Source organism: Lithohypha guttulata (genome assembly GCF_036872675.1).
Source record: "Lithohypha guttulata strain CCFEE 5908 chromosome Unknown scaffold_2, whole genome shotgun sequence".
In the NCBI taxonomy this organism is placed as follows: domain Eukaryota; kingdom Fungi; phylum Ascomycota; class Eurotiomycetes; order Chaetothyriales; family Trichomeriaceae; genus Lithohypha; species Lithohypha guttulata.
The window spans coordinates 3,097,006-3,113,183 of NW_027042751.1; the positions used below are offsets into that span (position 1 = coordinate 3,097,006).

The window sequence follows — 16,178 nt, forward strand, 5'->3', positions numbered from 1 at the left end:
AATCATCTCGTTTCATTCTTTCATTTCTTGTGTGTGCCTTGTCAGAGCAACGCGTTGAGGATATGCCAGCCTTGCAATGCCAAACATGTTCGTTCACCGCACATTCTGGTCTCAATTTGTTCGTGTTTTCTTCGTCGAAAATGCCAGGTTCAGCTGGTGTAGTCGACCTTTTCCAGTTCCTGATCCAACCTCCTTATCCCCAAGCGTGATTATCGATCCACGGACGTGAGACACGCAGAGAGAAAAAGCAGCAGTCCGAGTGTGCGTGGTAAACGGCGAGAAGAGCTAAAAGGCAGGACTGTAGCTGGACATCAACGATCTCTCAGTGGTGAGATTCCAGCTGGGAGAAGTTGACGCGTTGTGTGCTTAGAAGCTCTTCAACCGCGGTTTGTGATCAAGATGCCAGAGCAGAAGCAGCAGGGTATTGTTGGTGCTGGGCCACAGCCTGCGTCACGGCTGGTAGCTGCAATAGACACATCCTCACCTTCGCTGATACCATATCAGCGACCTCTGAGCAGCAGCTCATCCCCTGATTTGACATCACCCGTCATATATCCACTTGCTTTGAGTGAGCAGTCTTGTGAGCAGCGAACAAACCAAGAAATCTGTCGGCCGTTGCTTGAACCAGGACACCCGGCTTCTCTTGAGCATCGCGCGTCAGAACAACAAGAAAGCATGAGCAACCACAAGATATCAACTTCCGGACAACAGGTACTGATCGAGCCTCAAGTCGGATATGCGCAAGAGAACTTGCATACGATGTCACAGTTCCGCACCCCAGGAAAAGTTATGAGTCTGGATTCATGTGCAAGAGAAATATGCCGTCGACTTCAGGCAGGTCGTAAAGCCCTCTCATTGCTCGAGATACTGGCCTCACCTCAATTGCTTACCCTCGAGATTCTCGATCAGAAGACGCATGCTGTGCTTGGCCCTACACTCAGATGTCTGGTTGAGTACGACAGCAACGCGTATTTCTGTATAGTCCGTGAGCGAAAGGCCAAGGAATTCGGCTGGCGACCGTCCCCAGACTTCTCGACGCGAGTGACCATAAAGATGAGGTCTGGTGAGATACTCAAGCCAATCGGGAAGTTTAAAATGCTTGCAAGGTGTAACAAAACAAGTGCACTAGTGAACGAACTATGTTATGTCGTGCCAGAAGCTAGTCTTCCATTAGCAGAATGTGTACTGAGACGCGAACATATCACCACCAAATACTTAGAATGCACCAGTCCGCCATTTTTTTGCAGGACATTGAGCGAGTCGAGAGAATTCGTGACGTCCAATAACAGGAGCTGAGAACGCCGAGCTCTAGGGACGAATAACATTGTCCGAACCCATCCCGCGAAGCGTGTCACACATCTGACGCACTGCTCTACGTTTCGTCTGGGAGCATAGATCGAAACAAGCCGAGCCGGTGAAGGGCATTCACTTCAGTCTCTCAAATGCTGAGCCTGGCCGTACGAGATTGAGTAGCATGATACTAGAACAGTATGACTCCTGCACATTCACTCACCGCGTCTTCTGATACAGCTCGTAGAGTGGTTGCTGGACAGCGATGAGCTCGAGTTTGGCCATCTGCAGCCAGTCTCAGGGGCAGGGGTCAATGCAGTCTGCTGATCGTGTTGAATTGAAAGGCTCACTCTTCATTGGCAATGGAGTACGGCTCAGGCAGACACGTCGCTGATTGCTCACACCTGAAAGCAATGCATGACGCGCTGGCAAACGATAGTTTTCTGCCGGAAAGAGCGGTATCCTTGGACCCTAATCGCGATATCATCTGATATATAGCTCAGCCTTTGGCACGTCCGCTGGCAAGTAATCATGGTAACCCTAACTCATACTCAGGAGAAGCCAGCAGGATGGCAGTCAATGACACAACGCAAATGGATGAGAACTGGGTGCAGGCTTTGCTGAGCACCTCTATTGAGATATATATAGCCGGGGAAGCAAGGGCAGGGTCCAGATCTATTCCCTCGCGTTGCTTGCCGCAGATGCTGGATACCTCCGTGTCAATAAGTCAAATCAGCCGCAGAATACTTCAAAGTTTCGAATACAACGAAATTAACCGAACATGTCCAATGTCGGGGGAATTTGAAACCTTGACCTTGTACCAGGGCCAACAGGTGAATGGAGTCGAAATCCATTTTCAGGTGGTCGACGATCCAGGAACGTTTATCCGGCTGAGCAAGAGTGATTTGGAGAACCTCCATAACACCTGGACGATGGACAAATGTATTGATTTGCCGAAGTTCAGCGTTGGTAAAGAGGACGATAAGCAGTACTTCTTATTTTGTCCTGCCTGTAACAGCGCGATTCGGTTGGACAACATCAAGACATTGCTTAACCACAAGAGGCTCGCGAAACTTGTCGCCGAGCATTCGGGCGTTATGCTGTATGCGGCCGACTTGATGTGGGAGCACGAATAGGTGAAGGAGTTGGAGTTTTGGGATTGCTTATGGCGTCTTGGGCAGCGCAAAACGATTTCGAAACTTCACAATATGGTTCATTGGTGACCACCTTACCTGCTGGTGAGATACTTGTTGTAAGTAGATGTTCTTGTTTCTAATCGGGTTTTTCTTGTGATTCACAAAAAGAAAAAAAATATATATAATAGGCGAGAGCTTTTTTGACCATAGCCAACCAGTTTCGATATTAGCCAGATCCTTTGCGCACCTTGTTCACCGCTTCGCATTCTCTCTTCCTTGCTCGCAACCTGACATGCTTGTCCCGCTGCTTCGTCTGCCATACAAGAACAGGGTATATGTCAGTTCATACGTACCTGCACCAGGATTTGAGCTGATACCATGGCACGTAAATGACACAAAACTCTTGCACGGGCACATTTGACCGATGACTAGTCAGTATATGAAGGACCGTCACAAAACACCTGAAACCATTTATTCATTTCAGTATCACAATAAGGAGCACCAGAATTACAATCAGCACAATAATAGTCGTCATGCCCCAGTTGGCCTTCGCCTTCTCCCCAACTCGGTTCAACTTCTTTTTTGCCCCGTCTAGCCTTGACTGATGCCTGTCAACGCCCCTATCAACCTCGTCGAGCAACGCTATCTGTCCCTCCAGCTCATCTGATATCTGCATGCCGAGATATCTCTGGCGACCTATACTCTCCCCTAAACGATCGAGCTGGTCGTCCTGATCTTGCATGATTTGTTGGTGATATTCATGGACCTGCTGGTTCGACATGTCTGTCGTCGGATCCGGCAGCTCTTCGTCTCTGTATCGTTCTTGGAACAGGGCCGCTCTATTCGCTTCTTCGGCGGAGTCTAGCGAGTCTTGTGAAGGGTTGTCTCGAAAACGGACGTTTTTTGTGTTCGTGTTTCGTTTCGAACTGTCTATGCTTGTTCTTGTTTGTGCGTGGGCAAAGTCTTCTCGTAAAGCAAGATCGTTTGGTTGTGATAGGGTGGCTTCGGCTGTTGTTGAGGACTCGCCGTGGAACTCGCGGAACAGATCATTGTACTGTGCTCTTAGGTCTGGAAGTGCTTCCTCATCTGGTGATTTGGATTCGAGTGCTGCTAAGCTCTCTCGGAAGGACTCTAATGAGCGTGAGATGTTGGAGTCTTGTGCAGGGTTGCGCTCGAGGTTGAGCGACTGCGCACGCTGTCGTTCGAGGAGCGACAGTTTTATGTGGTCCGCTAGAAGCAGTAATTGCGAAGGGTTCGACATGCTGTGTATAAGTAGGCGCAGCACAATCGTAGCTAATCGTTGATCGAGCTGCTGGTATCTCGTGGTATGGTCTTTGTTGAGTGAGGTCTGCTTCCAGTATACTCAGCTACAAGTGATAAGTTATCGAGCGTGACTATGAACGTAGGAAGCAGTGCTGCAAGCTCAGATAATGCTGTTGGTTTGTGGAGGATGGGTATAGATATCTGCCTTGTCTGACATCCAGCAGATCGGTGGATGTTCTAAGAAACGGAATCGTCGGCTTGTTCCAGGCTCTAAAGTCGCTTAGCGATGTGGCTTGCAGTGGAGACGATCCCGCTGCGGACATCCCTGGCTCGCTGAACGTGGGGCATGGTGCCCGGCATGTTTCGGCCTGCGCTGTGCGTGAGGGTAAACAATGTGCTCTTCACCAGCTTGGAGGATTCGTGTTGTATAGACACCACAGCGAAGCCTTCACTATTTTGCGAATTCGAGGGGACATGGCTGACCGACATGAGCCTGAGTTCTTGACCGTCCCTATCAACCGCCTCGACAGAACCAACGACGAAAACAGCACATTTCCAACCCTGTGGACCGAATTCGCAAGAAGCCATTCCAGACTCTCGTCTCCTCGCACGCCTACACGCGCTCACTTACGAGGCATCGTCGATGCTAGCAGCCCTGTTCCACACAAGAAACCTCCCCTCGAGCTGCGAGGCCTTGAGTATGTCTCAGACTACGACTCAAATCTGATGTGCCCCATCTGCCACGTACCCTTCATCGAGCCCGTTGTGCTTGACTGTGATCACACATTCTGTGGAGACTGTTTTGAGGAATACAAGAATGGCGGTTCCAGCACCGATCGTGCGAGGTGTCCAACGTGTCGGTCTTACTACCTTACGGATTCAAGAAAAGCGTCCAGGCTGATCAGGAACATGTGTAATGATATACAAGTACGGTGTCCGAACAAGGATTGCGAGTCGATTATGGCAAGAGGTTGCGTTGAACAGCATGTTATAACAGAGTGTTCCGAGCAGGAACTACCTTGCCCGGATATATTGTGCACCAAGCAGGTCAAACGCAAAAATCTACTTCCAGGACAATGCACACATAATTTACAGGTAGAATGCGGCTGTGGTGCTGTATTACAGCTAGAGTCTGCACAATGGCTCAAGCACAAGGCCCAAGGTTGTTCATCTACCAACCCAACATCGTCAATTCAAGCTGAGAATAACGCGAGCAACAACACAGAATCACACAAGCCTCAAGACTTCACATGTCCAGGAGCAGAATTTGGATGCACAGATCAGCTGAACAACACAGACAACCTAGAAACCCACACAAAACTCTGCCCGCTGGCCCGTCTCGCACCACACATGCAGAAGCAAGCCACCCTCCTCCAGCGCCTCCAAGACCAACTCACCATGACAAAGATCCAAAACGAAGTCCTTGAAACAGGCTTCGACCGCCTCAGCCAACTCGTCAACGACACCATACGTCCAAAACTCGAGACTCTCCTAGCAGACCACGACAACGCCTCCTCAATGTCTGACGTTGAAGAGATCCCTCGCGATCTGTCAGTCCTTCCTGCCCATTTACGCGAACTTACTCCCTCTCCGAATCACTTCGACCTCGAGCACAACCAGCACAACGCATCCGGATTTAATTCCGCCCACCACACCTTCCACAACCCACAGATCCACCTCGACCACCGTCTATCAACCCTAGAAAACCACTTCGGCACTGTCCAAGCCCAACTATCGGATCTGGACGCCCGTTCCTCCCTGGCACTGATGAATGAGACTCTCCGTATCAGGGAGGAGTTGGCGCAAATCAATGGCGCCATGTACAGTACGCGGGCGCAGGTGCAGTGGTTGCTGAATCGGGAGAGACTTGTGGGGCAGCGTGAGGCGATGAGGGGGAGGGTTGGTGCAGCGCCTGTCACGGCCAATTCTAGTGCTGTAGAAAGTGGAGGGACTGGTGAGGTCGGTGGAAGTGTAAGAATACCTTCTGGTAGGACTGGATCTGATGGTGGTGGAAGTACTCAGAGACCTGACATAAGTCGGAGCATGAGTTCTGCGTGGTCGGCGTGTCATAGTGGTGCTGGCGTCGGCTCTGCAAGCGGTCCGAGTAGCGCGTCAACAAGCCCGATATTTTCTGCTACGAGACCTTCTTTGAGGAGACCGAGTGGAAGTAGTAGCCAGGAGAGAGTTAAGCTGTAGTGAATCGAGCCAGTTGCTCGGAACGGGTCCTCTGAGCTGGGCAGAGATTTCGATGAGTAGGAAGACAATGATTGATCCATTCGATGCTACGCTAAAATGTGAATATAAAATACTTCCGCGTTTCTTCCATATCTGTCTCGCATCATTGCAGAACAGCTTTTGTAAAAAGTCGTTCTCGAGCTCCCTCGAGATTGTAATGTCTAGCTCACTACCGTACGACAGCACCCTTCAAAGACTTCACCGTGCACACACCCTTCCCTTGCACGACCAGGTTACCTTTGTCAGAACCATCGACCTCCTCGCATTGGCCAGCATCGAAGGCGACAGTGAGATCTTCAGTTGTGTAGAACCCGGGTTGAATAGCTTCCCACTGTTTCTTTTTAGGGTTGAGTTGCTTCTCAGGACCCTTGCCTTCGCCATATGGCCATCCTTCGAAGTACACTTTGTCACCAGCTTCAGCAGTCTCAGGTGGCTGTACAAGCTCCACGATCCTATCGGGTGCATGAGGGTCTGCACCTTCTGCTTGTTTTGGTGAAGCTGCCAGCACCATAGCTGCAGACTTGATGCTTCTCATGTTGACTGGTTTGAGATTGGCAACGACGATGATCTTACGGTTTTGCATCTCCTCTAGAGGAACGAGACCGTTGAGACCTGAACATACTGTTCGGACTACTTTGCCAGTTTCTTCGTCAACCTGAGTGTGCTCGGTGCCTTCCTCATCGCCCATGGCAATAGTGGAGACGTACAACGAGTCTGCGTTTGGATGTGCTATGGCTCGAAGAATGTGTCCTACTCTCAGGTCGATCAGGGCTGGTGAAGTGGGTGCCGTAGATGCTGCGGCTTTCTGTGGTTTCGGCTGTTTTGGTGCTTTCTCTTTCTTTGGCTTTGCGGCTGCTGGAGCGGTCGGATTGTCTTCTGAAGGTGCAGCTTCAGTTGTGTTCTCCTTCACATTGTCCGCAATCTCTTTGTTGAGTGCCGCAGCCTCAGAGGAGGAAGCCATGGTCGTGACGGATCGACTGGACGGAGGTTTCGTGAGACCAACAACAAGAGGCCTGTGTTCTGCAGGTGTGGTCAGAGAGTTTGCCTTGGAACGACTCATGCCAGCCCGCAAGATTTCCCAGTGTGCTTCTGCGGGATTTAGCTTGGCAGCAATGTCACCACTGATAGAATGTCCTTCGAGGCCTGTGATTTGCTGCACTTTTCGCACTTGTTTTTTCTCTTTTAGTTGAGCAAACTTGACTTCGCGTTTGAGCTGCCTCTTCGAAGGCGAAGACGCGTCAGTTTCGCAGGGTATCTTTGTACGACAACTCTGTTCTATATATTCTCGGAAGGTTGGGAGACCTAGTAATAAGGCTAACCTCTGCCGCTCGTCTGTAGCTTGTGTTGCACGCTGTAGACGATTCAGACGCTCTGCTTCAGATTTTGGAGCAAATGGCAGGTGTGATGAGTCTTCTTCCTGTTCGAACAATGCTTGTTCCTCCTTCTTGAGACTTGAGATGTTCAAGGTAGGTTCTGACACACTTTGGTCGGCTAGTGCAGTTGAGGGCGGTGACTTCAATTCTGCAAAAAGATGTGCGATTTTCTGATAGGCAGCGACTATGCCGTGGTACCACAGCTGTTCCCACTCGACTTGTGCAGGGTGCTTGAACTGACTCAGAAATTCTTTGGGAAGTTGCTGCGACTCGAACGAAGGATAGTGGGGCACATCAGATAAATTTCTGTGTGCGTCATTGGCTTGCAGTTTCGAGCTCGCTTGACCTGCTTGGATCCGCAGAGATTTGCTCTGGAGGCTGGTGCTCAGAGCGCGACGGCCGTATGGTTGAGGGACATGCTTGGGTCCAGCCATTGTGGACGATGCAGATGTTGCGAGATGCAAATAGATATCAAATGAGGGCCGAGATAAATATGACTTATAGTGCAAGGAATGAAGGTGTATGCAGTTACGTGAAAAGAGGGCAGAAGAGGAGATGAGCATAGTGAATGAATGTGATCTTCAAGTAGGTACGTTGAGAATTTGACACGAGGGAAGGAGTAACACAAGGTGTTCAGATGAGGAAGTCGAGACTCGGGCTGACCAAGCTGGTGCGAAGATAGTTGTCAGAGAAGGAAGGACTTATGGAACAATTGAAGAAGCTAGTGCTGTCTCTTACTATCGATAGACATTCAATCTACACGACAGAACAAGGCACTGACAGTCAGCAACGGAATTTCGAGCCATACACTGTTCCTTGATGTTAAGCACTTCTATACTGTATACCCAACGCCAACGCTATGCTAATCAAAGTCAGATATTCATGAGTGTGGTGCGAATCCCAGAGAGGGCGTGGTCGCTTCAAATACCACGAAATTAGATTTGAAAAACACATCCCCATATATCGAAAACGGAATACCACCGCTGGACTGCATGCCACCGAAGCAGACTGTGCCATGTTAGTAAATATTGCAAGAAACAAGACATGAACTTACAATCTTCTCCAGATGTGGTGTCAGTTCCAATCGCTGCGAAATTGAAATTCGCGCCGGCCACGGTCGCCATCTTGTTACCAATGGCCACTTGAAGATCAGGTAGTTGGGCGTTGCATGGAAAGATCACTCCACCGACTTGTTGATTTAAGGTGGCGCCCTCTACCTCGTTCCAGTAGGCCGTCAATAGGTCATCGGTAACGAGCATAAGTGATGTACCAGTGTCTGCAATTGCCTTGCCGCCTTGGATTTGAACAGCCTTGTTGTTGACGATAGCACTAGTAGAGTCAAACTCCCAGAACCCACGAGAAGAATCAATAGGTATAACGTTCAGCTCTCCGGTAAAGGAGCTGGTATCAATATGCCCAAACTCGTACGAACCTGCCGCGTCGCCTCTGAGTTGAGCAGTAAAGACGGGTTGCGAAAGCTCTGCAATGACATTGTCGAAGAACGTTTTCTGTGCTGTTGGGGATACAGTATTGAGCTTACTGAATGCCAGACCGACCAGTCCGTTTGAAGCACTATCTGTGACGAAGGATTGCGAGACTATGTTGGGCACACCGATAGCCTGAACATCGACCGTCGAACCCCCGACATCGAAAGAGTCTGTGCCGACTGGGCCACTTGCGGTTGAACCATCACCATAGGAGATGTTGAAAGTTTCGCCTTCGAGGAGCTTGAAGGTAGAAGACTTGCTAGGGTCGAATACAGTATGCCCTTGTTGCGATCGTGCTGGAAGACCAGTATTGAAAACCCAGGTGTCTGCCGAACCACTATCAAAGTTGACGATGAGCTCCTGTCCACCAATCGTAACAGGCGAGAGAAACTGAGCGTCGTTCTGTGTTCCAGTGGCAGTTGTCTCGCCGTTTTCCGTGCCACTCGTGGAACCAGCTACAGCCGAACTGATTTTCTTTGCGACATCGCCAGTAGGGACTATTGTGAGATCACCAAAGCCAAACTTGAGCTCTCTTTTGTGGAGTGAGGATGGACCAGATAACGGCTCTGATATTCCGAATTTTGCGTAGGCCCTCTTCAGTGCTTTTGGACCGTTTGGGACATAGTTTTTGACTTCGACCCTGGGGACCTTAAAAGAGCGTTTGTTAATAGATCTCGAATTGATTGGTATCGCTAACGTCGATGCGGCCAGTAGTGTAAGAATGATAGTGATGATGCTTTTGGTCATTTTCAATAATTGTCGGATGTTTGTAAAGAACGTTGCCAGACGTTATGCTTCAAGGATGTGTGAGGACTTCTAACCAGGAAGATTCCAGCGCGTGAGTTTAGTAGAGAATGTAAGATATAGACAACCAGTGCCGTGAGTCAAGAAGGTGAACGCAAAGAAGGCAACGTACTCAAGAAATGGCAATAGTGAACGAGAAAGCAATGGGCGTGGTACGAAGCATCAACAAGAATCTGGGATGTAGACGAACGATATGCAGCCATGTTTCTGGTATACCAAGACTCCTCGGATCTGAGCGACCTGGAGCAGACGCCCATGGCAGAGCGTAGACCTCAGATGGAACACAGATACGCGGCAGTTTTGGCATGCCTATCATAGCGGTGCTTACTTCGTCAGCAGGAGAAGACTTTTCAAAACAGGAAGCGATGGTACACGTTCGTTTCTAGCATAGTATCATCCACAAAAGATGCAGTTTCGAGGGAACGCAGTCACAGCTCCGAAACAGTGGAGCGGCTGAAAAGCAGAGAACAGGAGTCAAAAGAATCGAAAAGCAGTTGGGTTTGCTGTCAGCGAATGAATGGCTAATCCGGAGCCATTTTCCTGGAAGATGAAACAAGGTAAACAGGAGCTGAAGTTTCATCCGCGACAAGGCTACGGCTCTTGGCAAGCCTAGGCCCTGCCCGTTGTGGTCAGCAAAAGCAGCCGCGAAGTCTGCTGAGGTTTGTGTATATTCGGAGGACACCTTTGCTGACCACCAGGTGCCCACCCGATGCGGATTCCGCGTCACTGAATTTGACCCCTGAAATTGTTTATGGATGTACCACAGCGAACCTACGAGTGGACCATTTACTCGGAGTGCTTCTGAACGGAACTGGTTATGTAGACGCCGCTTTGTACGAGACAGATCACAACGTCACATGAATGTGATGTTGAACTCGTGTTCGTGACTACTCCTTGTTTTGAGCGTCCTTCTTGACCTTGACACATTAAAGCGCTTCATGCGGTTGTGGTCCAGAACGTTGAAAGCCAAGCTTTAGCTGAGACTCGCATGTCGAGGATGCAAATCCTGTGAACAGACATTGACCTTACATGCAAGATCTCAAGAGATCTGCGGACTGTGTGCAAGCGAGCCGAAGCGTCGTGATCTCTCTGAGCATAAGTCATGCCGTTAGATAACTTCTCGTGAGCCGAGAACCTCGAATTCGAGGGGTTATGGTAGCACAGCGCAGTAACTGAAGCGTGCTAACGATGAAGGTATTCGTAATTCCCGCCTGAGTTCGTTGCGACCGTCATCAAGTTTCGTGCACAAGTTTTCGAACAGACTGTACGACGTGCTCCAGAGCTTCAACTGCTGGGCTGTCTGGATAGGCGTCCATGAAGCTTTCACCTTCATCACACGACATACCTATTCGTGGATCAAGAGGAACAGCACCCAGAAAGGGGATGTTCATATCTTCGCATAGCTGTCTTCCCCCTCCTGTTGTTGCCTTGAAAATCTGAGACTTGTGTGTGCATTTAGGACACACAAAGCCGGACATGTTCTCGACAAGGCCCAGAACTCGAATTCCTGCTTTCCTGCAAAAATCAATCTCTTTCCGCACATCCAGTAGAGATACCTCTTGCGGAGTTGTAACAACGACTGCGCCATCCACACCCGACTCTTTCAGAAATGAGTTGACTGATAGGTGCTCATCCGATGTACCGGGAGGAGTATCTACAATCAGGTAGTCGAGTTCACCCCATTCCACATCTTTCAGGAATTGCTTTATCAACCCATTCTTCTTCGGTCCTCTCCATATTACAGCATCGTCGCGGTTTGGGAGCATGAACTGAACGCTCATAACGCCCAGGTTGTCCGTTACCCATACAGGACTCCAACCAGCATTGCTGATATGTATTTTTTCGTTCTCCACTCCCATCATTTTAGGAATGGAGGGTCCGCAAATATCAGTATCCATGATGCCTACTGTTGAGTCGGGGTCTGCCGCGAAAGCATGGGAGAGAAGAGAAGAGAAAGTGGATTTTCCAACACCTCCTTTTCCTGAGAGCACTAGGATCTTGTGTTTGATGCCGGCGAGACGTTCGGTGATTATGGGAATGTCTGGATCGGGACCTTTAGGCGCAGATTGACATATTTGCTGGTTAGGACATCCTGCGCAAGCATCGCCTTGACCGGCTTGCTCAGATTCTGGACCTGGACAATGTTCTGTATCAACGTCAGAGAGTGCTACCCATCATAATTTTGACCACTTGCCTGGCTCGGGTGCGACTAGGTTCGGCTTCGCTTTGAGTGGTGTCTCGAGCGCCTCGTCGACGGATCCCAAAGGCCTATCATCTAGATATGGTGCCATTTAATGAGGGGAATAATATACGAAGAGAATTTCATACGATGCGCGCTGCATGAACAACATCTTGACGATCTGACAGCACTGCTAGAAGTACTGGGCTGGCAAACGAGCGGCGACTGCAATCGGCTTGATCTGCACTAAGCAGACTTGCCATACCTTTTGCGGGGTCAACACGGTTGCATGCGGCAAGTGTTTCTGATAGAGTGTATCGGCTTAGTAATGACAATCGCGCCCATCTTAACAATACTTGCCGGTAGATTCTGCTTCACATGGCGGCACCTGGGCAACAAGCTACATGGAGCCACTCATCGTGGTTGCAGCATTGCGTCATCAAACTACAGCAGCGTTCGCTGACAGCTTGAATTACCTTTCGTGTTTTCGGATGCGCACCCTCGTGCATCTTGCATATCTGACGAACGCTCTAATCAGATCCTGATAGAAATATTATTCATTCTCGCAGCTGTCGTTCTCTGTCTCAACCAAATACCTTATGTTGAACCTCCGCGGATCCTGACTTATTGCGTCATCTGCCGTAGTGCGGATACAGTTCTTTCTCGCTTCACATCAAGCCAATAGGCGCTGTGGTTGCGACACTTCTCGAACCACGGGCTCCCTTCATATTTTCGTGTCTTTGCCTCAAATTAGCCGTATTCTATCCGTCAAGCACGGCAACTTTTCTTGAAAGCAACACGTGCTGTGCTGCACCTTCACTTTCCGTGATGCTGTCGATCATTCTTTCCCACATGTGATTGTCTTGCCGTTTTCTTCTTATTTCCTGAACATTGACATGCAACAGAACGAAACATCTTTTCTTCTTAGCATTGGAAAGACACCTGACGCAAAGCGAAATGGCTCAACCCGACTCGCTGGGGACTGAAGGTCTGCGTCAACGAAATGTGCCTCTACAGGCGGCTTCCGAAGAGGAAGCTCGCCAAGCTGTGCTGCAGCTCAACTCTCAGGAGGAAAATACCAAAGATGCCGATAACGAGAAGAGAACCTTTGGGAGGACACCAGGTGGGACGGGTAAGTCATGCACGTCGTTTTGCCTTTATGAAGCCACCGACGTGGACGCGTGCCATACTGATCTACTTAGTATTTGTCGTGCCTGAAACGAAGGATATGGTGTCGCAGCTGTTATCGCCATCCGAGCCAAAGAATATATCAGATCTCCTCATCTTGGCTGTTCTTGCTTCCATGATCTCGCTGTTGTGGCTGCCCAAAGCGACTCAAGTACCCACCTTCGGCTGCCTCTTCGTCTTCTGGAGACTTTCCTACAATATAGGAATTGGCTGGTTGTTACGAAAACAGTCCAAGCAGCAAACCCTTGTTCGCTGGGCACGAAAATCGAAACTTTTTGGAAAGCCCTCTGCGACAGAACATCCAAGACTTCGAGCTTTCATCAAAAGTGAGCTCGAGAAAAAGATCGTTCGCAACTACGACTTTGACGATGCACCTCTTGAGTACAACACATGGCTCGTTTTCCGACGTATCGTTGACCTGATCCTCATGTGTGACTTCACATCCTATATGCTTTTCGCCGTTGCCAGCTGCTCAAGGCCAATTGGAGAGTTCTTCCTGACCACTATTACCCGGTGGATTGTTGCAGCAATCCTTGTCGCTTTCAACCTTTGGGTCAAACTTGATGCCCATCGAGTGGTCAAGGACTTCGCCTGGTATTGGGGTATGTTCGCTCACAGCTCCATCTTGTTCTACAAGCTTATACCGAACAGGAGATTTCTTCTTTCTGGTGGACCAGGAATTGGTGTTCGAGTCAGTCGCCCTTAACGTCTGATATCCTCTGAGCTAACGTGTGATAGTGGTTGGTGAAAATGCCGTTCATGGAGAACTAGACTGACGACTTAGGTGTTTTCGAGTTAGCCCCTCACCCTATGTATTCCATTGGCTACATCGGCTATTACGGAATAGCACTTGCCACCGCTTCGTACCAGGTACTCTTTCTAAGCTTGTTTGGTCAAGCGAATCAGTTCTTCTTCCTTTGGAACACAGAACAACCGCATATAGATCGTATCTATAGCTCGCCGCCCTCCAGAAAACAATTAGACCATTCACCACAAAAGCCACCAGAGACGCACAACACGCTCAGCCTTGATCTATATCGCGTAACCGATACCTCAACGATTATTATCCAGATCCTCCTGTTCCTGTTAACGATCGTCACACCGAAAAGTGCACCATACAAAGCCCTGTTTCTAATCGCTGCAGTACTGTGCAGAGTCTGGTTCTCCTTAGGTCTAGGCTACCTGCTTGATCGTCAATCCGAAAAACAGGCATGGACTCGACATTTTTTGAAGCACGGAGAAAGCACTGGGGTGAGTAGACTACCAAACTATCAACTAGCTAGCTAGCCTGTTATCGGAGGATAGCTGACATTGTGGACAGGAAGCGTTCCGACAATGGAAAGGTATCTACCACATGAGTATGACATTGTCATACGCCACATTTGCTGCCCTGACTTGGAAAAGCTACCATCCACCTTCAGCATGGGATGAAGATCTTGTGCTTCTCAGACACGTGTTTGGATTGAGTCTGGTGGCGCTCCAGATCTGGGTCGCAGTTAGTGTGTATCAACAGCTGGGTGAATATGGCTGGTTTTACGGAGATTTCTTCTTCTTTTTCGAAAACCAGTCATCCAACTTGTCATATTCGGGAATCTACCGATTCCTCAATAATCCAGGCAGAGTTCTCGGTCTGGCTGGGCTGTGGGGCTGCAGCATAATCACTAAGTCGAAATCTGTCCTAGGTCTTACTATTTTGTCGCATGTACTAGAATGGTTTCTAGGCAACGTTGAACGAAAGCACATGATGAAGTTGTACGGAAGACATATCCGTGAAGACTCCGGAATGGTTCGTGTCCTCAAACGGTCATTACCACCACCATTGCGACAATTGCAAGACAGTCTCGAGAAGCGCCTTGCGACTGTACTTGATAGTCTCGAAGAATACTTCGATGCAGCAAAACCACAACTCGAGGCTCGCTTTACCAATGTTGTGGGTCCCACCAGAAGTTGGCTCTCACAATATCCAGCTAGCCTTGCCATCATTAACTCAGAGATGGATACTACGAATATGGATACGAGCGACTATGCCATCGAGGTTATTGGCGACGAGCGAAAATGTGAAAAGAATGCCTCCGACTCTATCCTACAGCTCGAGTATGGCAGCCCAATCAAAGTGAAATGGACTGCGCCTCCCAACCACAGTAAACGTGATTGGATTGGGCTCTATTCATTGGCGTCCCGTAATACATCTCGCCAAGTCACCCACATCCCTTCTAAAGGACGCTGGATCGCCACGAATTCAGGAGAATATGACGATGTCACACCAGAGCAAGGCATCATAGCATCAGATGTGAAGGTAACCCGGCCAGACAAAGTCGGACATGAAGTCGAGCTCATGACTGGTGAGGTACTATTTGCAGGTGAGAAATTATTCTGGGAACAAGGCATCTTCGAATTTAGGTACCATCACAACGGCAAGCACAACGTTATGGCCATATCGCAACCCTTCGAAATCCGCATACCTCGGTTCAACGAAGACAATCTCGGCTTCCTGGACTCGTCAGGCGACTCTCTGTCGAGCATACAGACAGAAGAGTTCATTCAAAGGGCCATTGAGAAAACGCTGTTGCCCGTGGTTCGCAACTGTTTCGAAAGAGACCCGGAGATTGCTCCGAGCACGCCCCAAGAGACTTACGGTGGCCTCATCGACCGCAATGGCAAGTGGGCCAGTCGGGTCGTCTACTTTATACAGCACGCTTTCGGCTTAGAGCTACACCCGCAGGTAGTCAAAGCAGATGGACGGATATCGAACCTTGCTTTCCGAATTGTGGAAGCTGGCAAGATACTGCAGCCGTACAGCATGTCCAAGTCTCGCGGTACGTCCACGCCTGTGGAATGACCGGCGTCGTTCGTTGGAAGAAGGAGGATCCAATGAGGCTAGGTGTGGAGCTGCAGAGACAACAGTAACACTTTGAACATTTTCGTATGCTTTCGGCGTGTACGGCTCCACTAAATATGGAAGGGATTGAGCTCGGACGTGTCGGTTACAGTAGAAAAGTTTATCATTTATGTTCGTCACACAGGCAAGCACATAGAAGACAGCATGCATACTTACTTTTGCTCATGCAATTGACATTCTTTCACGTACCTTCTGAAGAACGCTACTCAACCGTGAGCGTGTCTGGGACGTGGGATCTCATAGTGGAGCATCACGTTCGGCATCAATCACTTAGCCGTGATAACTTTATTCACACACGCCACACGTGGTTTCAAGCACGAATGA

At 49.3% G+C, this 16,178-nt stretch overlaps 6 protein-coding genes across 6 annotated transcripts; 2 read left to right on the forward strand and 4 right to left on the reverse strand.

The window, feature by feature from the left end:
- Nucleotides 1-2,901: 2,901 nt before the first annotated feature.
- On the reverse strand, nucleotides 2,902-3,687 carry LTR64_003232 (uncharacterized protein; the record flags this gene model as incomplete). Its single annotated transcript, XM_064897592.1, has 1 exon — nucleotides 2,902-3,687. The coding sequence occupies one exon, from the start codon at nucleotides 3,685-3,687 to the stop codon at nucleotides 2,902-2,904; it is 786 nt and encodes a 261-aa protein (XP_064756542.1).
- Nucleotides 3,688-5,087: 1,400 nt separating this feature from the next.
- On the forward strand, nucleotides 5,088-5,692 carry LTR64_003233 (uncharacterized protein; the record flags this gene model as incomplete). Its single annotated transcript, XM_064897593.1, has 2 exons — nucleotides 5,088-5,660; nucleotides 5,681-5,692. The coding sequence occupies 2 exons, from the start codon at nucleotides 5,088-5,090 to the stop codon at nucleotides 5,690-5,692; spliced, it is 585 nt and encodes a 194-aa protein (XP_064756543.1).
- Nucleotides 5,693-6,093: 401 nt separating this feature from the next.
- On the reverse strand, nucleotides 6,094-7,731 carry ARC1 (G4 quadruplex nucleic acid binding protein; the record flags this gene model as incomplete). The annotated part of the gene is made up of 1 exon (XM_064897594.1): nucleotides 6,094-7,731. The coding sequence occupies one exon, from the start codon at nucleotides 7,729-7,731 to the stop codon at nucleotides 6,094-6,096; it is 1,638 nt and encodes a 545-aa protein (XP_064756544.1).
- Nucleotides 7,732-8,177: 446 nt separating this feature from the next.
- LTR64_003235 (uncharacterized protein) lies at nucleotides 8,178-9,531 on the reverse strand (the record flags this gene model as incomplete). The annotated part of the gene is made up of 2 exons (XM_064897595.1): nucleotides 8,178-8,305; nucleotides 8,352-9,531. 2 exons carry the CDS (start codon nucleotides 9,529-9,531, stop codon nucleotides 8,178-8,180), a joined length of 1,308 nt encoding a protein of 435 aa, XP_064756545.1.
- A 1,289-nt stretch (nucleotides 9,532-10,820) lies between these two features.
- Nucleotides 10,821-11,879, reverse strand: NBP35 (cytosolic Fe-S cluster assembly factor nbp35; the record flags this gene model as incomplete). Its single annotated transcript, XM_064897596.1, has 2 exons — nucleotides 10,821-11,734; nucleotides 11,783-11,879. 2 exons carry the CDS (start codon nucleotides 11,877-11,879, stop codon nucleotides 10,821-10,823), a joined length of 1,011 nt encoding a protein of 336 aa, XP_064756546.1.
- An 845-nt stretch (nucleotides 11,880-12,724) lies between these two features.
- Nucleotides 12,725-15,794, forward strand: CHO2 (phosphatidylethanolamine N-methyltransferase; the record flags this gene model as incomplete). Its single annotated transcript, XM_064897597.1, has 4 exons — nucleotides 12,725-12,899; nucleotides 12,970-13,646; nucleotides 13,727-14,206; nucleotides 14,277-15,794. 4 exons carry the CDS (start codon nucleotides 12,725-12,727, stop codon nucleotides 15,792-15,794), a joined length of 2,850 nt encoding a protein of 949 aa, XP_064756547.1.
- Between the last annotated feature and the right edge of the window lie 384 nt (nucleotides 15,795-16,178).